The sequence below is a fragment of the Eschrichtius robustus genome, chromosome 14 (assembly GCF_028021215.1).
Source record: "Eschrichtius robustus isolate mEscRob2 chromosome 14, mEscRob2.pri, whole genome shotgun sequence".
NCBI lineage: Eukaryota > Metazoa > Chordata > Mammalia > Artiodactyla > Eschrichtiidae > Eschrichtius > Eschrichtius robustus.
Window position 1 is genome coordinate 21,644,795 of NC_090837.1, and position 27,262 is coordinate 21,672,056.

Sequence of the window (27,262 nt, forward strand, 5' to 3'; positions counted from 1 at the left end):
TGAATCCATGATCCACTAAGAGGCAGAGACTTACAGTGTGAAAATATCGCTCTTTACCTCTGCCTGCGATGGTCTCAAGCTAGTTCAAGATTCAGAGAGAGCCTGGGGGAGGTCAAAGTGCTTGCAGAGGCTAAAATGCCAGATCCATTAAGGGCTGATGCATGAACCATCAGGGAGGAGAGACACCCATTCTAAAGATGGAGACGTTGAGGACAGAGCCTGCAGTGGAATCAGGCCCCATGCAACTTGGCATGGACCTCGGAGGCAGGCCTCTGACCCCACTGATGATCGGAGCCCTGTAGGCTGCTGCTTCCCTTGCAATTTCTATCAGAATTGAAGAAAAAATATGCAGTCACTCTGATTCACCTCCAGGGGGGTGATTCCTGACGCAGAACCAGTCAGGAAATGTCAGGGTGATGCTGGGGACAGTTGGCAGGAGGCCAGACTGGCTTCTGGCTCCCACTTGGCCCCGAGGGTGTGTAGCTGGTCCCTGCCAGAGATTTGATGGGGTGAGAGTGAGAAGGGCAGACTATAGGCCCAGAGCTGGACCTCAGGAGCCCCAAAGACAGCTGGAAGGGAAGTGTTGCTTATTCCCAAGGTGGGAAGTATTGCTTATTCCCCTGCAGAGGCTCTGAGAGGTTGCCTGTTCCCCCAGGACCCATGCCACACTCTGTCTACTGAGAGGACCCAGGAGCCCTCCTTGGCCTAACTCTCAGATCTCGGGTGGAGTACGGACCCCTGGACCCAGGCCCAACCCAAGCCCCTGACTCAGGCTGGGGTTTGAGCCCCTCCTGTGGCCACCCCGACCTCTGGTTAGAATGGCTGCCACGTGGCAGGCACTGTGTGTTTCCCACTTAACATCCTCATGACAGCCCCATGAGCCCGGCGCTACCGCATCCCCACTCTCAGTGGGCTCAGAGAGAGGAAGCCAGTTGCCCCAGGTCACAGGTGTGGACAGGAATCAAACCCATGTTTGCCTAGCTCTAAGACACACCCTTACTCACGGGTACTACCACCCTAGCCCCAAAGGGACCAAAGGTGACTTGCAAAGCCGAGCCAGCGGCCACAGGAAAGTACATGAGAGCATATAGATGGTGGAGGTGGGCAGCCCTGCAGGTGTAGTTACATCCTCCTTTCTCAAGTGCTGAATAATGAGGTGTTTTTGCCTTTTTGGACAGGATACCCAACTGCCAGGGCTGTGCCAGGAATTCCTGAGCTTCTCTTGTCTCCTCTGGCTGCCCCTCACCAACTCTGGTCCTGGGCCACTCCCTCTGGCCCCCAACTTCCTCCCCTGGGCCCATCTGACTCCCCTGTGCTCATTTCCCAGGTGGGAGCGTCAAGGCAAGGAGCGGGGCCTGAGCTGATGATGGCTGAGAGCAGCTGCAGGTCGCGTTTTCAGAGAACTGAGATCTTAGTTGGGGACAGGGAAGAGGGATGGGAAGGGAGGAGGGGGGCCTGCCTGGGCAATGGGGGTTGCCCAGAGCACTCAGTTTCTGGGTCACTAGTCTTGGGGAATTCCCCGATGCCCAGAGAGCTGCTTACCTGGTGAGTAACTGCTCCTGGCTGCCCACACAGGATGCCTGGCTGAGAGGGTACCTCCCTGCCACCCCCTGCCAATGGCCACTGCCACGTTACCCTCTCCCCCGAGTGCCCCGGGGCCCAGGAAAGAGACAGACAGACAGGCAGGGGGCTGTCCCCCACCTCCACAACTCCCCCCGGGGCTCCGCAGGGGGCGGCTGGTGATTCAAGCCCCTCTGAGCTGAACTGTGTCTCCTTCCTTCTCAGATGGGCCCTGGGGGTGAATCAGCTCCTGGGGGCGGTGAGGCTGGGTCAGCCACTGTCTGCAGCTCAAGCCTGGGGTGGGGGTGGTCATGGGCCAGGATGGGACATAGGGAGAGAGAGCCCACCGCCGTGCCAGCCCCCCCAGCAACCCATCTGATCTTCCTGGGGCACCCCAGAAGCTGGAGGCTCGAGGGTGTTTTGTTTCCATTATCCATCAGGAGAGAATGAACAGGCCCCTCTCCTGCCCAGCTTTCCCCCTTTAGCCCTGGATTATGTCCAACTTTCCTCATCTGTAAAATGGGGACAAGAACCCTACTCCTCTGCGGTGAGGAGGATCAATGCTGATGAGCAGAGGGTTGGCTGGGCTCCCAGAACTGCGCTGAGCCTGAGCCCTCACAGCAAACCCACAGCACAGGTGTCATTATTCCCATTTTATAGATGAGAAAACTGAGGCCAGGACATGGTCACTTCCTCAAAGTCACCCAGCTCATAACTGGCAGACCCAAACCTCTAACCCGGCTCTGACTGAGGCTGAAGTCCATGCTTCCAACCAGCAGACTTTACGCCTTCTCGCCATGAGAGACTTGGCACAGACAGCTTTTAGAAACTAAAATGCTTTTAGAAAATACTTAGCATCTGCTCTGATGTAACCCTGAGCCAGGTGCTGTCAAGAGTACAAATGAGGATCAGACCCCAACCAAGCCCTCAAAGAGGGAGGAATGAGACTTGTTCCCACTTGAAAGGAGAGTGGGCAGGACTGGGCAGACTCAGCTAACCTGGGCTGTGGGAGGAAGGGGAGGCTTCCTGGAAGAAGCGGCCTGAGTACAGCTCGCCACCCCTTGTTCCCATCGCAGCATGAGGTGCTGCTGGCATAGCTGCAGCCTTCAAGCCAGAGGCCGGGGGTCCAGGCCTCATTCTCTTGTTAACTCTCTGTGCTGCCCTGGGCAAGTGTCTTCACCTCTCTGAGCCTCAGCTTCCCCACCTGACATTCTAAGAGAGACTTGTGGATGGCGAGTGAGAATCAGAAGAAAAGGAGGGGCTGAATGGCCACATGCGCCAAAGTGAGTGGGAGAGAAAGAGCCCTCAGGGGCCCTGGGGAGGCCCCAGGCCAGCCCTGGACTCACTTCCTGGAGATGAGCAGGTGGATGGCACAGCCGCCTGGAGGAGCACCCCCAGCCCTGGCCTGGCCGCCCCCCGCCCAGGCTGAGGGTACCCTATGTGGGCCCCAACTGTCCCCCTCACCCCGAGGCCGGTCAAATCCCCAGCAGGCCCAGTGTGTAGAAGCAGGACAGGCTGGGGATGAAGTCACAGCTGGAAGGGGCCGGGCTGGGGCTGCCACTCCAGGGTGGGGCCTGGGGTCACGACCCTGGGAGCAGGCAGCCAAGAAGGGAGGATGCCTTCCGTGAGGAAGCTGGGGAAAACACACACACACACATAGCAGCGTAGAGAGGGAAGGAAGAAAACAAACTCCAGGAGACCAAAGCTGGCCTGGAGCGCCGCCTGGGCAGCCGATTCCCGGGGACCGAGGCCACGTTGCAGGCGGCTCACGGGTCCGCGGCTCCAAGACCCTGCCCGGCCTGCCCCCGAGAGGCCCGGTGCAGGTGGTGGCTGGACATGGACAGGAGAGGGAGGCTGGGCCTGGGGTGCCGAGGGGCCCAGAACACTTGGGGAGCACAGACCAAGTCAGGTACCGTGAGAGGGGAAACTGAGGCAGGGGAGGGGGGCCAGTCAGGGCGAGGGTGAAGCGTCTTCTAGACTCCGCCCCACTTCCTGTTTCCTGTGGGGTGGGGCTGAGATTACATGGCGTTTGGGGGAGTTTTATAGGGCTGAGGAGGGGTCTGGGCAGCCAGAGGACAGTGCAAGACCCGGCGAGTCCACTGGGAGTGATGCAGGGGAGGAACCATGGCAGGAGGGCAGTGGGACGAGGAGGCGGCCTCCAGGAGAATCAGGGTACCCAGTGAGATACTTGGGCGGGGGAACAGGGGATCCATAGATGGGGCCTCTGTGGGGCCCTGGTCAAATGGATTTGGGGTCCACATCAGAAGAGTCAGGATGAGTCAGACGACAGGGGTCCGGGAGATGTGGGGTGTGGGTCTGGAAGCTGATCCAGAGTTCATGCTCCCCGAGTGCTCAGGCCCTCCTGCAGGAGAGACTGGGTCTGGGGGAGTATGAGAGGGAGGTGACCTGGGATGTCCTGGGGTGTGGGGCTGCCTGAGACAGGCTGGGGTGGCTGGACCTCCTAGGGGCATACACAGACCCCAGAGCAGGTGCATGAGAGGGGCAAGTGCCAGGTGGGGCCTTCCATGGCCCCCAAGGAAGACACCAGGTGTGGAGCGGCCGGGAGGAGGAAGGAAAGCCAGTGTGGGCTCTACCAGCCTCCTCCCTGCTGGGAAGCGCCCGCTGGGATGGGCAGTTTTATCGCCCCACAGCCGAGGCCCAGCTGGGAGAGCGGCTGGGAGAGCGGGGAGGAAGCAGCCTGGAGAGGGCAGGGCGTGCGTGGTGGGGAGGGGGCACGGAGGCAGCAGGAGGGCTCGTCCTGGCACGAAGAGGGAGGAACGAACGACGCTGGGCAGGTCCTCCGGGATGTGGCAAGAGGCGGGAGTTGGGGGCATGGAGGATGGCTGAGGGGGTGGGCAGAGGGAATCAGGGGCCAGGGAAAGGCTGCAGGGCTCCCTGGCCTTGGAGAACCAACTCTCCTGCCTCGTTCTCTGGTCAGGGTCAGGTGGGAGGGCTGCAGCGGGGACACCCTTGGCAACTTGTGGGACCACATAGACCCAGATGTGTCTGACCAGCACTCCCCCACCTCTTTTGTTTTGTTTTGAATGCTTTTTGCCAGGGAGGAGTTGCTGTGGTCATTTTGCCCTAGTCCTCACCATTCCTTCCTGCCCCTCCTTACTCATTTATGAATCTACCTGGCCACGATAGACACCAGAATTTGTGACCCTGCCTAAGAGACTCCAGAAGCACCTTTTGGGGGCCATAATCATTCTCTGATGCTGAGCCCCAAGGGCCCTCCAAGACATTTTCTGTTCTCCTCAGCCATCCCTCTGCGTCCTGAGGAGCAAACCTGGCTCCGATTGGCTCAGCCTCCTTAAGTCTCTGCTTCAAATGTCCTTTCAAAATGGAAATGCTGGACCACCCTCCCCTGAAGGGTGCAAAGAGTTTAGGTAAACGCCAGACACATCACACCTTCCCAGAATCTCCTCCCCAGGCTCTCCCCAAAGAAGGGAGTCACAGTAACCCCTCACTTCCCATCTTCCCAGCCCCCTCCTCAGCCCCACAGGTACCTGTGGTCATCAGTGCAGGCTTGCTGATGGCAGTCAGGAGGCCTGACCTTGTGGGACCCTGGACAACCTGTCCCCTTGGGAGCCCCACTTTGCCTGGTGGCAGCGGGCAGGTTGGAGGAGGCCACCTCTGCGGTGGCTTCCAGTGCCCACGTTCAGTTTCGCTTTTTTACCGTCTAAAGTCCACACCAGGGCCCCAGCCCCTCTTCCTGGAACCTCCTTCTCAGCCAAGCCCCAGCCTGCCTCCTCCCCACTGATCCCCAAACCCCCTGACCAGGGGGCCGCAGGTGGCAGCCTCCGTCTGCTTGCCTAGTTTCAAGCCACCTCCCCAAGCCCAGGTGAGTCAGGGCTGTCTGGGGTACCCACTGCCCAAGGACCCCGATGACTCGGGGACCCTCCTCCCCCTCCCCATCTTCAAACAACTCCCAGGGCAAGCCACGCAGGAAAACCGCAGGGTGTTTTGTTGAAGAGTTCATTATAATTTTATCAATCAAATTCTTAGAAGAGGGAAAAAGTCTGTTCTCGCCACTCTCCCCCCTCACTGCCCCCCCCTTCACTCTCACTTTCTTCCATTCATAATTTCCTATGATGCACCTCAAACAACTTCCTGGACGGGGATCCCTGCTAAATATAGCTGTTTCTCTCTCTGTCTTACAACACAGGCTCCAGTATATAAATCGGGCAAATTCCCCATTTGAGCATGAACCTCTGAAAACTGCAGGCATCTAAGGTCTCCTCCAAGGCCCTCTGGAGTCCAGCCCATAATGAAGGTCTTGGCGGCAGGTAAATCCACCCGCCCCGCGCCGGCTTCCGCGCCCCGCCACGGGCGCAGCGGCAACTTGGGGCACTTGGCGATCGTGAGCGGGACACCCACTCGCCGCAAACACACGGACACTTGGGGCGCCCGCGCAGCCCGCCGGGCCGCCGGAGGCGCTGGGTGGCGGCCGGGAGCGAGAGCAGGCACATGGTCCCGGCACCGCGCGCCCAGCCCGCCCTGGGGCCCGCAGGTTGGCGGGCAAGGGAGGGTGCGCCGCAGCCTTCCTCCTCCTCCTCCTCCTCCTTCTCCTCCTCCTTCTCGCTCCGCCGTCTCTCCCTGCTGCTCTTCCCGCTCAACTTTCTCCGGGACTCACCCTCCCTCTTTCTTTCTTTCTTTTTCTTTCTTTCTTTCTTCTTTCTTTCTTTCTGTCTTTCCGCTTTCTCTTTTCCAACCGCGTCCCGGGCTGCTCCCTGGGAGGGGCGCCGGCCTCTGAGCAGCTTGCAAACTCCGGCCCGGGACAGGAGCAGGTGCCGCCTCCATCTGCTAGTGTCTGGAAAGCTGTGGTCTGTGCTAGGTGAGCCTGGGGTGTGGGGGCCCCCCAGCCATTCGGGGGCCTCAGCACTGCCGGGGGATGCTGGGAGGCACAGGGGACCCAGAAGTGAACTTGAGGCTGCCACTGTCCCAGGAGGGGAATCGGCTCCTGCGCGCCACCCTTTCCCCCAACCTCATCGGTTCTCCAGCCTCACAGGTCCACCGACCCCAACCCTTGATGCTTGGGTCACCTGGAAAGCAAGGGGGGGTGGGTGGGAGGCGGGAAGCAGGCGCCCTGGGGGGGGGGGAGGGGCGATCCTGGACAGGCCCGGACAGCTCTCAGCTCTCCTGTCACCTTTCACTTTCCTTCCTCCCCCGCCCACCTGGCTGTGTGCGACATTTTCCCTTTTTTCTTTCCTGGTTGCACCATTCCTTTTCCCTCCCGAAGGCTCTGGGGGACTGAGGGACCCCAGGATTCTCCTTGTCCTAACCCACAACCTGGGGCAAGGACCAGTAGACAGGAGTGGGAGGGCATGGAGGCCAGGAGCAGTACAGAGTGGGATAGGAAGTTTTGAAGAATGACTTGGGAATGGAGGGGGGGGCAGAACTGCAGAATTGGGGTGGAGTTGAGGGTCCTAGATAGGGGAGTGGCCACATTTGGAGAAGGATAACCACAGAATTAGGGGACAAAGGGCCCAGTGAGCCAAAATCATGTGACAGGTTTGGGAGATGAGGGTCAGCAGAAACCCCCCCTCTCCCCATGGTCCCCTAAGAAGCCCACTCGGGGAGACTGAAGCGTGAAGTAACACTCAGGAATCTGGACCATGGTGGGAGGTGGAGAGGCAGGGGCTGCTCTTTTCCTTGAGACCTGCTGGGGCTGGGGCGTGGTACCCTCCAGCCAGAGGCCAGGATGGCGTCACCCTGGACCCAGCTTCCAACTGGTAGAAACAGCTCACGCCCTGCCCCCTTGCTCCTGTCAGGAGAGAGCAGGGAGTGATAGATGGGAGAGAAGCAGAGACAGAGGGTTAGAGCTCTGGGGAGAGGGGGACAGAGAAGCAGATTTGGTGACATCGTGAAAGTAAGAAACAGCCATGCTGGGCGAAGAGAGAGCTGGACACTGAGAGGGGACACTGGTGTCCCCGAGGGAGACGAGGAGCATCCTCTACCATGAGACCCCTTGCCCACACCCCCACCTCCCTGCTCATGGCTCCCTCCTGCCTGTTCCCAGGAGTTGTGCCCCTGCTGCTGGTTCTGCACTGGAAACACGGAGCGGGGAGCCCTCTTCCCATCACACCTGTCAACGCCACCTGTGCCACACGCCACCCATGTCACAGCAACCTCATGAACCAGATCAAGAACCAGCTGGCGCAGCTCAACAGCAGTGCCAAAGCCCTCTTTATTCTCTATGTAAGTCTCCCCCCAGGGTGCCAAGGAAGGAGGGCGGGAGGGGCTGGGCTTTGCTGCAGGGACCTGGGCTGGCGGGGCTGGTCAGGGAAGGGAAGGGAGGGGGACTGGTCCCACCACACCCAGACTCCCTCAGCTTCCTCCCCACCCCCTGGCCCAGGCTCCGCCACTTTCCTAGGGTGCCCAGTTAGATAGGGGCAGAAGCTGCACTTCTAGCCTTGGGATTCCTCCACCTTGTGGAGGGAGAGGCCGATGAGAGACAGAGAAGGAGGCGGTGAGGTGGACGGGGAGGTGCTGTTGGGAGAGACGGCAGGTTGTGGGTGACAGGGGTGCAGAGCTGCCCAGGAAGAGGGTGAGTGCAGTGGGTGAAAGGGCAAGTGTGTGTGGTGCACACGTTGGAGGTGAGACTCGGTGTTTTCCTTTCTGTCCCCATGTGGTCCTGATGATTGTGATGAGGAGGATAATTCCTTGCATGGTATAGGCCTGGGTGCTTTACCAAGGGAATCCACACCCACAATTACTTCAGGCTCTCAGGACAGTCCTGAGATGCCTATAGGGCAAGTGATTGGGTCCTCATGCCACTGTGTTTGGGGTGGGGGGACTGAAGCCCAAGAGCTGACCCAGAGGCTTGGTGGCAGGGCTGGAACACCCGTCCCTGACTCCCACGTCACCTCCCCTCCGCCCCTCTGCTCCTCAGTACACGGCCCAGGGGGAGCCGTTCCCCAACAACCTGGACAAGCTGTGCAGCCCCAATGTGACCGACTTCCCACCCTTCCACGCCAATGGCACGGAGAGGGCCCGGCTGGTGGACCTGTACCGCATCATCGCATACCTGGGCGCCTCCCTGGGCAACATCACGCGGGACCAGAAGGTCCTCAATCCCAGCGCCCACAGCCTGCACAGCAAGCTGAACGCCACGGCGGACGTCATGCGGGGCCTCCTCAGCAACGTGCTCTGCCGCCTGTGCAGCAAGTACCACGTGGCCCACGTGGATGTGGCCTACGGCCCGGACACCTCAGGCAAGGATGTCTTCCAGAAGAAGAAGCTCGGCTGTCAGCTCCTGGGGAAGTATAAGCAGGTCATCGCTGTGGTGGCCCAGGCCTTCTAGATGGGAGGTCTCACAGCGCACAGTGACCTGAGATCTTAGACTTAGGTGGCTCTCAAACTGTGGCCAGGGCCCAGAGCAGTGCCAACGCCAAGTGGGGGCTGCTCGCAGACCCCGAGGGGTTCCTGGCCAGTCTACTCCCCTCCAGGGTGGGCTGTGATGAAGCCAAGCAGAGCCAAAACTCCCAGAGGGAGAACCTATATATGGCACCAACTAGAAGAAGGCGCCCCTTCTTCTGGGAGACTGCAGCCAGGCACCCGGTGTCGGGCTGGATTTCGGCCCCTTCTCGTCCCCTCAGCCAGGGTCTTTGTGAGCAAACCACACAAGTTGCCTCCGGCGACCCTGACCACGGGGCAAGACAGCAGGGGTCGGGGGCATTGCCTGGCCCCCGGCAGAATGACGACTATCAGTGCCTTCGCTGCCCCTTTGGTAGACCTTGAAAGGTCTGGTTGGAACTCAGGCAGCCCAGAGGGGCTGGGATCCTGAAGGATCCTTGGCCCCTACAAGTACGTTGAGTGGAAGGCTAGAAAGGGAGCTCTGGTTTGAGATGCTACCTTGTCTTGGGTGTGATTGGAGAGCTCAGGCCTAGGACTGCCAGGTGGAAGGTTCCAGAAGGAGGTCGCTGGCCTTCAGGCTCCTGGGGAGGCAGAGAGGCCACCTTCAGGCCTGGGAAGGAAGAGAGGCCCTTGAAAGTCTCGACGGGCTCTTCCTTGAGCCCGCAGTCTGTCCTGCTGTCCCGGATGGCTGGGGTCTGGTGGCTGGACCTGGAGGCGGGGTGTGGGGAGGTGGACGGGTTGCAAAGTCAGGTGAGGAGGTTCTGAGGGGACCCAGAGTCTTGTGGGCAAAGGGTCTGTAAGGGAGGGGTGGATGGAGGAGTTCAGAGTGGCAGCTCACATCTGAGGCCCACGGAGGCCCCGTGAGGTCACACAAAGGTACTTGAGGGGCACCAGAGGCCATCGCTGGTCCCTGGAGCAAGGGGACAGCAGAAGTTGAGGTCAGGGTCTCAGGAAGCCTGAGATCCAAGGGTGCTGTGTGTCTGACCCAGCATGATTGTCTATTTATTTTGATGCCCTATTTATATTAACTTATTGGTGCTTTACATAGCAAAGTTAATTCCCCTTTCCCTGCTCCCTCTCCAACAGAAATAATATGATGGCTCCTTCTGCAGGAGCCGGGGCCAGGCCTTAGCAGGGCCTGGTCTGGAAGTCGAAGATGTTACAAGTGGGATAAGCCTTACGGGTGAGGCTCAGAGAAGGGTCAGGAGCTGATAGAACTGGTCAGTCTGGGAGGGGAAGGGGGACCCGGCTCCAACCCCTACCCTAACGGTAACTGGCTCTGGGGCTATCGGGACCCTGGCTGCAAGGCAGGCTGGGCCAGTCTGTGGAGTGGCCAAGGGGCCTTTTCCCAGGGCCACCATGTTACTTGGCTCCAAGGGGCCCATTCAACACTGTGTTGTCTGGCGCCCCCTGGAATTGTGCTGTTGGAGGCAACATTCACCATGGAGATGGCACCCCTGGAGCAGTGAGCAAGGCAGCCCTGGTGGCCCACCTGCTGCTGTTTCCTTGTCCTCACGCTGTCTCTAGACTAGCAGTCTAGGGGCCCTGGAACAGTCCTGACCAGCACCCAGCAGGGAAGTGCCTTCTCGGGTGGCCTGAACACCCACAGAGGGCGAGAGGACCTGGCTGGACCTCAGGAAGCTGGACGGCCCAGGGAGGAGGCCCCTGCTCTGGAGGGGAGGACGAGGAGGCCCTGGGATGCAGACCAGGAAGCTGTGGTCCCTCCTGCCCCACCTCCCCCCACACCCCCACCCATGTCTGGGCTCCCAGGCAGGGAACCTGATCCTTTCCTTTGTGCTGGGGCCAGGCTAGTGGAGAAACGCCCTCCAGTCTGGGAGCAGGGGAGGAGGGCCCAGAGCTGGGGCAGCTGCTAAGAGCAGGGTTCTGGCGTTTTCTCAAACCCTGAGCGGGCAGCGAGCCTAGCCGTTCAGCCAGCACGATTTTGGTGCTTTGCACTCACTTTGCTCCCCTCTGCCTCCTCCGAGCACTTTACCCGTGGCCATCGGAGGGCAGGTGGGCAAGGCAGCAGGCAGGCCCTGAGGCCTGGGGTCGGGGGCTGGAGGTGGGAGTTGTCCGTCCCGTTGGCAAGACTGTTTTGTGGCGGGTGGTGGAGGAGACCACGATGGTTACGTTTTCCAACACTGTCTTAACTGAGGGTTAAGACACTGAGGGTCACGCTCAGCCTTGTCCAGGATCTCAGCCTGCTGTCCCCCGTCGCTCTGCTCCTTCAGTGAATGTGGCTTGGAAGGCTTGGAGCCGGCTGGTCTCCCTTCATCTCATCACCCCGTGGACGCAGACTCCCCATGCCAGGCCCACCTGGGCAGCCTCTGAGGCTCGGGGACCAAGCGATTCTCCTCCCCCAGGCGCAGCCCCGGCTCTGCCCCTCACCCTCATCCTCAGTGCTCTTTGTAGAACCTGTCTGGCAGATGGGCACCCACTTTGCACAGCATCTCTGAATTTTGGAGCCTTTGTGTGGAAAAAAGCTTTGCAGGGCAGGAAGCTGTCCACTTCCTCCTTTATCTGGTTTTGACCCACACCTGCATCCTGGGTCACGGCCCCAGCCTGAGGAGGAGGGAGAGGCCGGCAGGAGAGGAGGGGTTAGGACAGTCCTTTTGCAGTTTATCGAAGGAGGGGTATTGGGGACCTTATTTATTTAAAAAATTTTTAAACGAGAAAGCACCACTATTTATTTGTCTCTCCTCCTCCTCGTCCTTCTCCCCCTCTCCTTGTCCCCTCCTTGGGGATGTCTCCCCGATAGAAGCAGTCCAGCTCTGCCTCGCTGGCTCTCCAGAATAGACATAGCGTGTGGGGCTGGAGGCCAGAACCAAGTGAGAGGTTAATTTCCCTTCAGATGGTACAGATGCTCTTACTTCCGGATTGCCACCCCCCTCCACCCCCCTGCCTGTCCCTCGCCCACACCCAGTACCTGGGCGTCACTCCCATCCACACTGCTAGCTCCGTGCATCCTTCCGTGTTTCCCTCCTTCCTTTCTACTGGAAAGGACTTGGCCTTGGGGGACAAATTCCTCTTTGATGAATGTACCCTGTGGGAATGTTTCATACTGACAGATTATTTTTATTTATTCAATGTCATATTTAAAATATTTATTTTTTATACTGAAGGAATACTTTTTTAAAAAGAAAAAAGAGAAATTAATAAAGAATCTACTCTTGGCAAGCTTTCCAGATTGTATTCATGTGGGGAGATGGGGCTGGAGGGGCCGGGACCGTCTCTGTCCTGGGCGCACAGCTGGGTGGGGCTCTGCCAGGCCAGGGGCGGGCGGGTGGGAAGAGGGGGTGCTACCACCGGGCAAGGGTGCCGGCATGGGTGAGGGTGGGGTGGGCAGAACGTTGGCACAGGCAGGACAAGGTGGGTGGGGCTCCAGATCATGGGGTGCCACCAGGAGGTCCTGTTCGGAATCACGCAGGACACTGGGGCCAGAACCAGGGCTTCTGTTGGGCTCTTCTGGGCCTGAGCAGCTCTCCCACCGCAGACACTGCTGTCCCTGTTCCTGCCTCACACCTGGGGACACCCTTTCCCTGCAACCTTCTTCGCAGCCTCCTGGGACCCCTTCCTTGGGGAACAAGAGAGTTTGGAACCGAATGGTCACAGACGCAGGGACTCTGAAGCAGCCGCCAGTCTCTCCCCGGTGCTTTGCTGGGGTCCAGGGCTCCCCCAGCTGAGATTCCTTTAGGGATGTGGGCAGTTTTCTGAGAGCCACCTACGTGCTCTTTCGTGAATGTTTGTGTCAGGTCGTGTGTAGGTTTCCAAAGGTGCGTAGGATAGAGTTCATGCCTCTGAAAGCTCCAAGGCGAGTGGGACAGTGAGTGAACACGTGTGTGTGTGTGTGTGTGTGTGTGTGTGTGTGTGTGTGCGCTCATTGATGGAAGAGGCACAGAGGAGGTGCTGAGCCAAGGCGGAGAGAGCGCTCACTGCCTGGTGTCAGCAGGGCACTCAGGCTGAGGTCCGCTGCTTTCTGTGCCATGAAGGGCCTTGACTCACAGCAACACTGGCCTCACCTGGGGGTGATCAGGAAGGTGGCATCACTGCCTCTTATTAAAGGGCAGATTTCAATTCAGCAAGTCTTAGGTAGGAAGGGGGCAGATCCTTGCTGAATTGAAATCTGCCCTTTAATAAGATCGCAGGTGATCTGAGTGCACGTTAAAGCCCAAGAAAGGCCTCCCTACCTTCCTTCCACCTCTCCTCCTGAGTCGACCAAGACGCCAAGTGTAAGTCACCAAGGGCCGCAGGGCGGGCAGCTGCCTGGAAGGGAGAGGCTGGCGGCTTCTGGGAGCCCCCAAACCCACAGCTGTTTCAGACTTTTTCTCCTGAAGCTCCTGGCAGGGAGGGGGCAGGCTGGCTGAATCCCCCCTCCAGGCCACACCCCCAGCGTCCCCCACTTCTCCTTCTCTCGTGGGAGACAAGGTTGAAGCTTTTCAAAAGAAACCTTTGCTAGAAAACTAGAGGAAAACAAAGCAAACACCAAAGCTCAGACAGGAGGGAAGTACAGGGATATCAGATCCTAAATGCCATCCTGGGGGGCTGGCTGGGCTGCCCGGCCCTCAGGGTCTTCCCTCACCTCTGTGGGGAGTTCTCACTCCAAGAGAGGGCAGGTGTTTTGTTCTCTGCCCTGCCCTGGCCAGAGAGAACACAGGGCGGTTAATTGGTCATTGGGTGATCCTCCCGTAGGAGGTGAAACAGTCGGTGGGTGGGAGGAAAGGAGGCCGCCACTCTGCTGGGAAGGCTGTGCCCTTGAGGCCTGGGTCCTCGCCGTGCTGCCACATGCAGTCCTGTGACCCTCCAGAGTGAACTCAGCTCTCTTATCTATGAAACTGCAAGAGGAATCGGTGATGAATGCCATCCTATCTACTTCACGAGGCTGCCGAAAGGCACCGGAGAGCAGGGAACTTGAAACGCTGTGTGAATTGGCACAGCCGGCCCATCAGTAGGTGGAGATGGAGAAAACAGAACCCAGTGCCTCAGACCCCAGAGCCGTCTCTTCAGGGGAAAGGGGGTCCTCCCCCGCAGTGAGTGCAGGAGGGAGGAGCTGACAGCTCTGAGTCCAAGGCTGGGGGCTCGGCTGATGTGGAAGAGAGGGAGCTGGGCGGACAAGCTTTCAGTGAATTGCTCCTCCGACGGTACCCTGAGTCACAGGCCTGGAGGAGTCCAGCCCAGAGAGGAGCCAGGGGCAGCCCAGGTACCCAGCTGAGCCTTCTCCCAACCTGGCTCTCGGGAGGTCAACAGGACAGGAGAGACACCCCCTCCCCCTTACCAAGAAGCCAATTGTCAACAGCTATCCCACTAGAGGCACAATCCCACAGGCTCTGTAATGACCCTGCACTTTACAGTTTACAAAGCATTTTCTCACCCATCAGGAGATCCTCCCAACCATTCTGAGATGGGACTAGATTACTAGTCCATTTTACAGATGAGGAAACTGAGGCCCTAGGAGGCTAAGGGACTCTCCTGACATCCATCACTCAGCTTGTTGAGAGAGGCTCCTTATATTTGCTCATCCTTACATTCATCATCTGTCCACTTACCTTGTCAAGACTCTATGAGCCAGGCTTTAGACCCAAGGAGCTCAAGGGTCAGCGGTGGAAGAAAGAATTTCCCAGGTCACCTCTGCCCTAAGTTCAGACTAGGCAGAAGGAGAATTATATTATCATGCTAAACAACCACATTTTCAGCAATAAAATTAACATCGTAATGGAAACACTATATATTTATTTCCTTATTTATAGTCCTCTTTGTCCTAAACAGCATGCAAAGCATCTTGCAACAGAAGGCACGTCATAAAAATACTGATAAAATAAAGAGACATCAACATCGGAGAAGACAGAGACAGAGTGAGAAAACTAAGACCACAGAGAGAAAGAAAATAAATGTTTCAGATCACGAGGGGCCACATAATTATCATGGCTGAGCTTCAGAGTTGGCTCTGAGATTCCTGGCAGCTAAAGGAAAAAGGGAAATGTGATCTATTATGCAAATCTCATAGTCAGAAAGGAGGAGGCTTTCTAGAGCCTCAGGGAAAACAGAGCCTGTCCTGGGACTGGGTTCTGAAGAGGATTCCTCCCTTGAGACCCACGGGGGTAGTGGGTGATGTGATGGGCCCTACTGCAGTGAGTGAATTCCTAGGGGCTGTTTCTGCAGCGGTCTTTGCAAAAGCTAATGCTTAGCATCCGATGCGGCCCAATGACAGGGATTCTACAAGAGCCCAGGATGACACAGTTACAGACTGGGGCTCTGGCCCGGCCCAAGAGTGGACTTCTGAGTCCTGAGGTTGCAGCAGGGGCTGAATATGCCTCAGAAGCACCCCCATCCCCAGAATTTTGAAAAACCTTTTTATGGATGTATAATATGCCTTTAAAATGGACATCAGATGACTTCCTCCCTCCTGGAAGATTCTGTGAGGCTGGAGTGATGCCGGGTGGTGCATGAGGAGAAGGGTGGGAAGGGTGCACCGTGATGCAGGCAGGGGTTTGGGGGTCGGTGGGCCTTGAGTCTCTGTCCTCGCCTCACTCCAAGGCCACTCAGGTCCCCTGGGGCCCCTGGCTTCAGCGTCCAGGACACTTCCCGTGCCCCCTCCTGCCTGAGCAGAGCCCAGCTTGAATCTGTCCCTTTGACTTGGGGGAAGCACCGCCCTGCCCTGGCCTCACTTCAGGGGCCAAATATTTCAATTATGAGGACGCGGTCAAGCCTGCCCAGTCCAGCCTCGATGACGGCGGTGAGGAGAGGGTATCTCTGGGGGGAGCGGTGGGCGGCGTGCAGAGGGAGCCGCAGACGGGAGAGGGGATGGGAGGCTGAGTGGGGTTTAGGGAGTAGACAGGCCTTCTCCGCTGGCTGAGAACAAAACCACCGGCTGGGAGGAAAATATGTGTGAGGCATTTTTGTAATTCCAAGAGGCTCGGTCCAGCTCCTGCCCAGATGGTCAATGAATCAAAGCCGGGAAGGGCTCTACCTGTCAGCAGGCTTTCTCCTGGCCCTGCTCACCAAGGCCCCACCTCTCCGACCCCAGCAGGCCAGCTGGAACCCTCCCAGTTCCCCAGAAGGACGGTTCTTCGAAGAAGAGTGTGTCACAGGCAAAGACCAGATGCGGGCAGCCCATGGGCAGAAGTCTTGGCATCCTCCTCTGCCTGCTCTGCTCCCCCGCCTTGGAGAGGGGCGTAGCCTGCATCGCCCGCTACAGTGGGTTGAATGGTGGCCCCAAGAAGATATGTCCGTGTCCTAATCCCTGGAACCTGTGTGATGGTGTCCGTATTTGGAAAAAAGAATCTTTGCAGATGTCATTAAGGATCTTGAGGGGAGATCATCTTGGATTTTTCAAGTGAGCCCTAAATGCAAGGACAAGTGTCCTTATAAGAGGCCCACAGAGGAAAGAAGAGGAGATGGTCACATGAAGGCAGAGGCAGAAATTGCAAGGATGCAGCCACACGCCAAGGAATGCCTGGGGCCACTAGAAGAGGGAGGGAGAATCCTCCGCTGGAGCCTTCCGAGGGAGTTCGGGCTTGCCAACCCCTTGATTTAGGACTTCCAGCCTCCAGATCTGTGAGAGAATAAATTGCTGTTTTAAGCCACCCAGTTTGTGGGAATGTGTTACAGCTGCCCTAGGACACTAACACATCCGTCTATCCCCTTGAAGGAGCCCTGCATTTTCATTTTGCAATCACATTGCTGGCCCTGCCCAACTTCACCTTCTCGGCTGGCCTCCCCAGTGCCCCCTGACCTCTGGCCATGTGGCTTGGTGGTCTGTTAAATGTCCCATCTTTTCACCGTTCTACACCTTTACTCTGGCTCTTGCCTTTTGTCTAGAATGCCCTTCCTCCTTTGTTACATGGGAAATTCTTTGTGGTCCTTCAAGGCCCAGCTCAAATGTCGCCTCTTCCATGAAGTCTTCCTTGACTCCTTCAGTTTGACTGTCCTAAGTCCATTTTAGCTCCAATTGTATTTTTGCACAGGGCTCTAGAATTTGCCAAGCTTTTCCTTTATACGATCATGTTTCACAAGGATAATGATACCTACTGTTTTTTGTGCACCTACTATGCACAGAGCATGTACTAGGTAATAGAAATAATAGCTTCCATGTACTGAAGGCCCATGCCAGGCACTTAACCATGTTACACTAAGTAAAATGAGTGGAGCACAGACCGCCCGTGTCCACAGCCCTGGGAGCTAAGAAGTACAGAATCTTGGCCCTACCTTAGAGAGGCCCAAATGGAATCTGCATTTCAGTGTGATTCTCAGGGCATTCTGTTCATTCGAGTCTGAGAAGGGCTGACCTACAGCACCCAGCACAGGTACAGGGCTCTGACACCCTGGGTTTGAATCCTGGCTCAGTCCTCTGCAGCTGGGGGAGCTCAGGCAAGCTTCTTCCACTCTCTGGGCCTCATTTTCCCCCTCTGTCATGTGACTCTCCTACAGCCTTTGAGAGAAGTAGATGCCATAATGCCCGGCACATGGGGTAGGTGGCTTAGGTAGCATCTGAATATCTAAGTCCTAGCTGCCTCCCCCTACCCTGCCCACAAGGGCCATCTGTTCTTGATTCACTTTGAGAACTTTTGAAAGCCCCCCGCCATGATGACCCTGCTAAGGGAAACCTCAGACCTCCTAGAGGCAGCAGAGGAGGTACTGGGGTGCAAGGGAGCCTTTTCGTCTTCCCCACTCCCACCCCTGGCCTGGGCTGGGGACCCCAATACCCCCGACTCAGTCCAGCCTGCTGCATCCTCTAGTTACCGCCCCTCACCCCAGGACCCCCGGGAGGTCCTGCTTCCCAGCAGCAGTGAACCCCCAAGGGAAGCGCTGGAGGAGGGGGAGCCGGGCGTGAGGTCAGCCCCAACGTCAGCCCCTCTCACTTTCCCTGGAGGAGGCCGCTGTGCGGGTTCCAGCCCTGGGGGAGGTCTGTCCCCGCTCCAGGGCCAGACCACAGGCAGCCACGCTGGGCTGCTGCCAGGCGGGGGGGAGGTGTTCTCAGCCCCCAAGCTCCTCCGTCTGGCCCTCAGGACCCCTCCCCAACCCCAGATCCAAGCAACCACCAAGGGCTCTTCCAAGCAGGTGAGGTCATTCTCTCCACCAGACCAGCCTGATGCAAAGAAGTCAGCCACCCGCGTGGCAGGATTCCCACACCCCAAGTCCCTGGTCCAAATCTTCTCTCCCAGCAGCAGCCCTGGGTCCCCCATTCCCTCCACTTCATTCCCTCCAAGGGGTCCTCAGGAGTTGGCCCCAAACACCTGTTGGGAGAACAGACCCCCCGACCACCCTCCAGAGTCCGCGTGGGTCCATGAGGACAGGCCCAGAGTGGGTGGGCCTTTGAACAAGCTCAGGGCACAGACAGGTGCCAGAACCCCTGGCTCCAGGCATCATTCTCTGCCTCCAGAACTCAGGCTGCATTGACTAGGTTTATTCTGTGCTCACAGCTTTTATCACAGCTTGGCCAAGACAAAGTCTTTCTTCCACTTTTTAGGGTTTCCCAGTCATACCGGTCAGGATGCCCAGAATGTTTTTGCCAAAGGCCTGGGGAGGTTCGTGGGCCTCTGGAGGGTGGGTGAGTACAGGATCCCCCAGGAGACCTTTGAGGAGGTTCAAATCTCAGAGTTAGTCAAAAGCAGTAGATCTCAGCTGGGGTGATTTCATCCCAACTCACACCTCCCCCGGCCCCGGGACATTTGACAACATCTGGAGACATTGCTGGCTGTCACATAGAACTAGTGGATGTGCTCCTTACTGGCATCCAGTGGGTAGAGGCCAGGGGTGCTGCTAAACATCCTATAAACCACAGGACAGCCCCCCTTGCAAAGAATCATCGGCCCAAGTGTCTATGGTGTGGAGGCTAAGCCCAGGTCAAAACGAATCCATCAATCAACCCATCATCTCTCAGCATCTAATCTGCTCCCAGAAGATGCAGCCCCCCGAAACTGACTGGATCCGCAGCTTCAGGCCTTGTGTGTGAGCACATGCATGTACACACACGTGCACACACACAGGAGGTAATCCGAGAGGTCAACAACAACGCAAGTTCACACACAGACGTGGTGGGCAGCCTTGGAAAGCTCAGAGGATGGGGAGGCAGGAAGCCTACATCCTGGTTCTGGTTCTGGGCAGGCGTCTCCGTTACTGTGTGCTCTGGACCTGCCACTTTACCTCTCTGAGCCTCAGTTTTTGCATCATAGAGATTGGCTTAGGAGAGCACAGGCTTGCAGCCAGACTGCCCTGGGATTGGACCCTGGCTCTGGCCCTCACCAGCTATGGGAACCTGGGCTCCTTACTTCCCTCTCTGAGTCCCCATTTCCTTGTATGTAAAATGGGGACCCCATGTCCTACCTCACAGGGCTGCTGGGAAGATGAAAGGAGATAGTACACAGAAGCTGCCCAGCCCAGTGCCACCACCTGGCAGGCATTGCATGATGGCGCTCTTCCCTGACACTTCCGAGGTTCACACCAACACAGAGTCTCCACCAGGGTTGGCACACTATGACCCACCAGCTTAGGGTTGCAGATAAATCCAGGATGCTACCATTCAAATTTAACTGGATGTCCGGTATTTTTATTTGCTAAATCTGGTCCGCTGTCTGCTTTTGTAAATAAAGCTTTACTGGGACACAGCCTCGCCTGTTCATTGACACATTGTCTCGGTCTGCTTTTTGTGCTACAATAGAGTCAGTATCCAACAGAGACCTTAATGGTCTGCAAAGCCTAAAATAGTTAGTATCTGACCCTTTACAGAAAAAGTTTGCTGAGCCCTGGGCTAAGTTGGGAAATGATTGCCTCAGGGCGGTGGGGGGTGTGTGTCTGGAGCCCAAGGAGGAACTGCCCCGCTTTCTGGGCAGTGGGTGGAAAAGGTATGTGCAGAGGATGGTGGGCCCTTCTGATTACCTTGCTGGCTGCAGTCTGCAAGACATCAGAAAGAGCCTTGGCCTCAGGGGACAGGGGCTTGTGTTCTAGACCTGGCCCTCCGCTGACTTTTGATTGACCTTGGCAAAGTCCTTTCCCCTCTCTCGGCCCAGTTCTTACTTCCTTCATTTGTTCAACAGATGTTCATTAAACGCATGCAATGTGGCAGATGCCGCCGGACACATGTCCCTGCTCTCACGCGGCTTCAATTCAAGCTGAGGTGAGAGAAAATGAACAAGCCCACACGTCCCCAAGCTGGTGTCAGCAGGTGAGGAAATTACGAGGATGCTGTGGCAGAGCTGGGTGGTGGGAGGTGATGTTTGAGTGGAGGTACCGTGATGGAGGCAGAGCCTCGGTTGCCTCGCCTGCTGCCTCCTCGGGGCTGCCCCGGCTGCATAGGGCAGGAATGGGTCAACTCTGGCCAAGAGGCAACATTTTTTTAAAACCCCTTTGTGTAAGACCCCTAAGAGAGGGGCCTTTCATCTCACCTTCTGATTTGGAGAGGAGAGGCCGCTGGCCAGTAGGGCTGCCGCCAGGGGGGATGGCGGGGGTTGGGAGGGGGGTTGGGTAGTGGAGGAAGGCCCGAATTCTGACCAAGGCCAGCAGCTACCTCCCTTCCTGTTTTCCTGCGCCCATTCCCAGGAGTGTCCTGTCCCAAGCCCACAGCTGGCCAAACTGGCCTGATCCCAGTGGCCAGGCCAGGGGACCAGGAGGGCTGTGCTACAGGGGCTTCCTGCAGGGCACAGCTCAGACCCTCGGGCCAACCAGCAGCCCTGGGCAAAGTGGGCCAGAGGCTCCTCCCAGCCTTGGCTTGTCCTCCTCCAAGGGCCTGACCCGGATGTCCTGGGAGGTAAGGAACCCGGCCCAGCCCTGTCTGGATGGGAGCGGTGGTTGATAGGAACTGTGACAGCCGTCAAACCTGGCATATGGCCCCACCCGTGCTCCCTGTGCTCCTAGAACCCCCTGCAACATTGTTTTATTCCCTCTTCCACAGAGGAGCCTCTCAGTTCTGAATTCTTTCCTCTGGACTGTTTTTTCTGCCGGATTAACCTGATGAACAGATTACCAATGATTATGGCTTGATGCTGTGCCAGGGGTGCTGGTGGCCCAATGGAGACACCACTAGGTCACACATTTACATTTTAATTGGGGTCTTCGGAGCCCTAAGGCAAATGAGTGACTAATGGTGGAATTTTAGACACATGGCAAGTCAGTCGGGGGATAAGACCCTTGGATTATAGTGTATATAAAAAAATAGTTCCTTACAGGTGAGCAGGGCTATAAAATTTACTAATGTAAAACTCATCTCATAGGCATTCATTTATTTAATTTCCTAATAACCCGATTGGAGAGGCAGGTCTCATTTGAGGCTTTCATTCACATATTATTTAGTGCCTGGCTCTGTGCCAGCTACTAGAGCCGGGGGTGTGGGTGCGTGAAAACACAAGAGCCATTTTACAGGGAGGCCATGTGGTCACTGTAATACAGAAGACAACTGACTCAAAGGAGGCAGTGAGGAGGAAATGGAGGCTCAGAGATGCGGTGCGCATCCCAGCAAGGGATCAGCATGGCCCACTGGGGATGGGGGGATCCACTGCTCTCCACCCTCAGGGGAAGTTCACTGGTGTTCAGAGAATGAAAGGACTTTGCATCAGAAAAGTTTGGAAAACTCTGGGTTAAACAAAATCAAAAAGATGTCTTCGTTGTGGGACTTCTCAGAGCCTTTAGGACAGTCAGGTGGGAGGGGCGAGTGCAGCATGTCCATAGATCTTTCATAACTATATTCTGTGGACACGGTCTGGGAAATGCTGATCTGCCCACTTCCTTTAATGTCCTGTTAGGCATCTTTCCCAGAGGCCGCTGCCTGCCTGCCCCACACGAATTCTGTCTGCAGACCTTTTGTCTTCCACTTCCCTAGACTTCTGGCACGACCTGGGCTTCCTGAACAAAAAGGGAGACGGAGGGGAGTCAACAAGGCACAGGTCTTTCTGCCCCAAATCTCAGCTTCATCTCACACCTGCTAAGCCAGGGACCGGAGCTAGACTCCAGGGCAGGGCACATGGCACCCTTGTGAGGGGTCCTTGCAGAGATGCCCCCAGCCACACTAGGCATGGCCCCGGGGGCCCTAGTCAAGGTTGGGGCCCGAGTAATCTTTCTAAAACGCAAATCAGCCGATGCAGCTTCTGCTTAAAACCCTCAGTGTCTCCCCAGTACCCTCAGGAGCAAGTCCAAAGTCTTACCTTGTGCTCTGCCCACCCCTGAGCCTCATTCCCCATCACTTCCTGCTTTATTCTCCAGCAAAACCAAACTGCTTGTGGTCCCCAGGACATGCCATGCTTATTCCTGCTTCCCTGCCTCTGTACATCCAGTCTCCGTGTCTAGCGCATCCTTCGCATTCTTTTTCCTCTGTATCATTTCATCCTCCTGAGAAGCCTCCTAATTGGGCCTCTTCTCCTGTGAGAATTCTCCCCGCACCCCCAAGCTGGTGTCTCCCCCATATTCTTTTTTTTTTTAACGTATATATGTGTTCTTTATTAGGATGCTCACAAGAACGACACATTAGCACTGTCCTTCTGATGTGATAGAGAATGCATACATCTGACCCACATCATGGCAGGAAATAGGCAGGGGTAAGGGCTCTCAGAGCTGGTACCAAGTGTCTACTGAAGAAACCTCCATTCACCAAAGCAAGGATGTTCCCTTGAATTCCATCATCTCTGCTGTAGCTCCCAGTTCTCCATGACTGGCCCAGAATCCTCCATTCCAGAACCTCTTGCCACACCTTCAAGACCTAGGTCAACTGTCCCATGTCTCACTCACCAAGGCGCCTCTGGAATTTTGCAGCATATCTCTTTGGTATGTTGCTGCCCTGCCACCCTCAGAGGCATAGGTGGGAGTTGGGGGGGAAATATATTACCAAAAGCAAACAGCAGGGGTACATCAGAAACTGACTCTTGGGACATACACCCAACAACTTCACAGAATACGTGCTTCCTCCCCAAATGATACATAATGCCCTAGAGAGCAAAGGAAACCCCTTGATTATTCAAACACGATCCTGTATGCTGGGCACAAGGGATACAAAGTGGACAGTGTTTACTTCCATCATGCCCTGCGCAGTAGGAAGTTGGCACCTGAAAGCTGGAACCAAATCTCTACCTTGACTCTTCCCTGCCTTTGAATGGTGTCAACCACCCTGCTTCCACCTGTTCTGGGCATGCATTTTCCAAAAGGGAGGATAAGATGGCAGAGAGAGAGTGGAAGTGGAGATTACAGGAGAGGCTGGGGAGGAGATGGCAACCTAAAAACAAGACAAAAACAATACAAAAATACAAAAACCAAATTGAGCACTACAATATTTTATAACAATAGAAGGTAGCTGGAAATACTATATGCTAACAGACAAACGATACATAACCCCTGGGGTAGGAGTCAGCAGCAGGGAGTGTGGCAGAGGCCACCAGTTTAGACTAAGAGCCTTTCAATGGACTGTTGGATGGATTGGATCTGCTGCTTCAGTTGTGAGCCTCTTTGATGGTGACAGAACAGGCAATGACAGGCCTGGAGACCCCACAGGCTCGCCCCAGGGCCTGCTTGGAGCGCACAAACACGTAGGGCACATTCTTGTCCTCACACAGCAGTGGGAGGTGCAGGATGATCTCCAGGGGCTCGGCATCTGCAGCCATCACAATGAACTCAGAGATGCCTCTGTTGAGGGTTTTGGTGGCCTCATTGGCTCCTTTTCGAAGCTGCTTGTAGTTACATGACTGCTGAACGAGGTCCAATAGTTTCTTGGTGAGGTGGGCATCTGCAAGAGGGTAGGCCTTCGGATTTACATCAGCCTCAGTCATTGAGTCCGCCTCGGCGGTCTCCTGCCTGATGCCGCAAGGACCTCCCCCATATTCTAAGAAGTGATCTTATATGTGTCTATCTCCCCAGCTAGACCACCCCCTGTTCTATCCCTCTGAGTCCTCAGAGCTGTACAGAGGACCATTCCACAGCCGGCACTCACAAATGTGTACCAACTCCTATGTATCAGGAGACACATGGGGTCCCCAGTGGGGAGTGCAGGACCACAGACTGGCTGTGTGGCTTTGGGCAAGTTCCTGGACCTCTCTGTGCCTCTGTCCTCTTCTGTAGGTTGTGGTCACTCTGAGTTAATAGACGTATAACACAGAACAATGTCTGGCCTGTGCTAAGAAATATGCCTGTTATGCTATGCTGACAATGGTGGCATCAATACCAGGGTCCCTGTGCTAGCTCTGTCACTGACTGGCTGGCCATGGGCAAGAGCCTTTTCCTGGCTGAGACTCAGTGTCCCCAACCTCAAAACAAGGCCATAGGATGGTTGATCCCTGTAGTGGGTTGAATAGTGGTCCCCCACAAAGGTACATCCACATCCCAGAACATGTCACTGTGACCTCATCTGGAAAAGGTTTCTTGCAGATGTAATAAGTCAAGGATCTCTAAATGAGATTATTCTGGATTATCCAGGTAGGTCCTAAATCCAAAGACAAGTGTCCTTATAAGAGAAAGGCAGAGAGGGTATTCCCTGGTGACCTAGTGGTTAGGATCCTGGGCTTTCATTGCTGTGGCCTGGGTTCAGTCCCTGGTTGGGGAACTGAGATCCTGCAAGCAGCACGGCATGGTCGAAGGAAAAAAAAAAAGAGAGAGCGAGAAAGGCAAAGGGAGATTTGAGACACACAGGGAAGAAGGTCATGTGAAGACAGAGACAGAGACTGGAGTGAGGCAGCCACAAGCTAAGGAAAGCCTAGAGCTATCTTCTAGAAGCCACCTGGAAGAGGCAAGAAAGGATTCTCCCCCAGAGCCTTCAGAGGGAGCATGGCACTGCCCACACCTTGATTGCAGACTTCTGGCCTCCAGAACTGCGGGAGAATAAATGTCTACTGTTTTAGGTCACCCAGTTTGCGGTCATTTGTTACGGGCAGCCACAGGAAACGAACACAATTCCTAAAAGGTTCACCTAGCTCCTGTGAGAACTGACCCAGAGATTCTCATTATTATCAGATATGTTCTCCATGGGTAGCCCCAGGGTCCCTGAAGCCTGAGAAGGAGAAACCCTATTCCTTCTCTGAGATATTGATCCTGGGACACTTAACACTTCCTCCCTCATCATCCCTTAATAACCCATCAATACCCGTGGTGGTTAGAGCTGGAAGAGTCTTTTGAGATCCTTCCTCATGCCTCTGCACCTTAGCATAGGCTATTCCCTCAGGCGGAAATGCTATTCCCTGCTGCTTCCATCTGCCACTTGACTACTCAGTCTCCCAGTGGGCTCAGACATCCCCTTCTCAATGAAACCATCTTCAAACGCTCACCCACCAGCTGCCTGGCAGAGTAAACCCTTAGCCCCTTGTCCTGATGTAGCAGGGGCCATGTCTTTATTCATTTCTCTATCATCAGCATCTAACTCAATCCCCAGCCCTGAGCAATCACTCAAGCCACTTGTGCTGATGCGAAGGCAGGCTCCCATCAAACACCCGCAGCATCCAGGTTAGGAGACCAAGCCTGGGTTTGCTCAGGGCCACTCAGAGGATGGCCTGGGAGGCCCTTGACAGTGGAGCTGAGAACTCTGGCTTCAGCCACTTCCAAGTGACTGTACCTCTCTGAGTCTCGGTTTCTTAATCAGTTAAAAAAAAAAAAAGGAAAAAGAATGTACAGCAAACCTCAAAGGGATGAGAAAGTGCTTGTGCAGCATTTCAGAGTTACAGCTGTTGTCTTGGGGCTGTGGCCGCTGCCGTCAGGCTGGGACCAGACCTGTGTGTCTCTGTCATCCAAACACAGCGGGGCCTGCCTGGGTGTGCTCATGTCCTCGGCCTGTAACCCTTTCTGGGGTAATGAGTTCCATACGTTTATCTTTGCTGGGTACTGTGAATTCCTGTTTATCCAGAGACCCACAGAAATAAACACAATACTCAAATGACCAGAATTTTCCATCTCAGCATGTTCAAGGATAACCCCAGTCACAGCCGTCCCCTGGGCCTTGCGAGACCCTGAGTGCACATCACATACACGTCCCCCCAACCCCCGTCCCTGGCATGTTTGGTTGCATTTCACCATTTGGTGGGGCCGGTTATAGAACTGCAGACCACAGGAGCTAGAAGGGCCTCAAAGAAACCCCTGTGGGTTTCAAACCGGGCCCCGAGGAGCCCTGGGGGGCGGGGAGGTGACCCAGGGCTATTTGGGGGAGTGGGGAACGAGGCACGCTGAGAAGGCAGAGCTCAGGGTTTTACATATTGGGCTATCACATGAGATTTTCCTTTAAGGAGGGGGGTTTCTTTTGCTAAAAACAAAATAAAAACACCCGTAAAATGTCAGAAACCACCAACAAGGTTCAAATCTTCCTCACTTGACAAAGGAAACCTCTGGAGCCCTGAGCACCTTAGCAGAGGTGGCCGATTGTGCACTGGTTGCTGGATCCTGAGGTCTGGCCTGAGCCCATAAGGGGCAGTGGGCTTCCTACCATCCTGTGCCTAGATTCCTGCCAAATCAGAACACCCTCTGCCCTGCCCACCCCCCGGGCGGAAGTTGACTGGGCTTCCCTCGTGTATCCCAGACTGATCTCCTTCCAGCTTTGAAGAAGAGGACCTGCTCGGGGACCAGGGGTTTGGTAAACACGACTGTGGTCACTTTCCCCATCCAGGTCATCTCCTCCTGCAGGGAGGGTCCTGCCCACACGGCCCCCCGCCCCTCCTCCTTCCCGTGGAGCCAGCAGTCTGGACATCTGCTGGCATGTGGGTCAGAGATTTGTGCTCAGGAAGAGCCGGGAAGGGGGGGGTGCGGCCGGGCAGCAGGTGGTTTCCCGAGGAGGGGTTCAGGCGTGTGCGAGTAGCGCAGGGAGGTCACAGGCAGCCCCACTGACCAGGGTCGGCTTAGTGATGTGCTGAGCTGAATTCTCAGAGCCTCGCTCCCTCGGTGTGTGTGTGTGTGGGGGGGGGGGGGGGTGTGGGTGTGGGTGTGTGTGGAGTCCCTACCATGTGGGGTCCCAGAGGTGAGCAAGACCCAGTGACCCTCCAGGAGCCTGCGGTCCAGCGGGAAGACAGACGTGGAGGCACTCAGATGCTGTGCTACTTAGGGGGGCGCTGGGAGCTGGAATATAACAAAAAAGCGGGGGTGTGAATGAGATGGGGGGGTGGGGTAGGGAGGGACTCCAGGGAGAGTGACATTGAATCTGGGAGGAATTGGAGTAAGCCAGGCAGAGGAGCAGGAAGAATGGTGTAAGAAGACAGAATGACTGAGACAGATGACGACATTAGGTGAGATGATGCATGTATGACGCTTAACAGTCATGCAGGCCACGGGCGCTCAAAAAATGACAGTGATTCTTGTAATTCCTTGTCTAGAATGACGGAATCATGGGCTCTCAGGGGATCTAAAAGGTCATCTAAGCCAATGCTTCTCAACAAGGAAGGGGGGAAATGGGTGTGATTTT

General features: G+C 56.1%; 1 protein-coding gene and 1 pseudogene across 1 annotated transcript; one reads left to right on the forward strand and one right to left on the reverse strand.

The window, feature by feature from the left end:
* Nucleotides 1-3,259: 3,259 nt before the first annotated feature.
* On the forward strand, nt 3,260-12,063 carry LIF (LIF interleukin 6 family cytokine). The gene is made up of 4 exons (XM_068563498.1): nt 3,260-3,469; nt 5,729-5,849; nt 7,583-7,761; nt 8,456-12,063. The coding sequence occupies exons 2-4, from the start codon at nt 5,831-5,833 to the stop codon at nt 8,864-8,866; spliced, it is 609 nt and encodes a 202-aa protein (XP_068419599.1). The 5' UTR covers nt 3,260-3,469; nt 5,729-5,830; the 3' UTR covers nt 8,867-12,063.
* An 11,079-nt stretch (nt 12,064-23,142) lies between these two features.
* On the reverse strand, nt 23,143-23,688 carry LOC137776704 (NHP2-like protein 1 pseudogene; annotated as a pseudogene).
* Nucleotides 23,689-27,262: the final 3,574 nt, after the last annotated feature.

Bases quoted from the DNA above. Each gene is read 5' to 3' on its own strand.
- LIF (XM_068563498.1), top strand. The intron at 7,762-8,455 runs GTAAGTCTCCCC...TCTGCTCCTCAG, and splicing joins AAGCCCTCTTTATTCTCTAT to TACACGGCCCAGGGGGAGCC.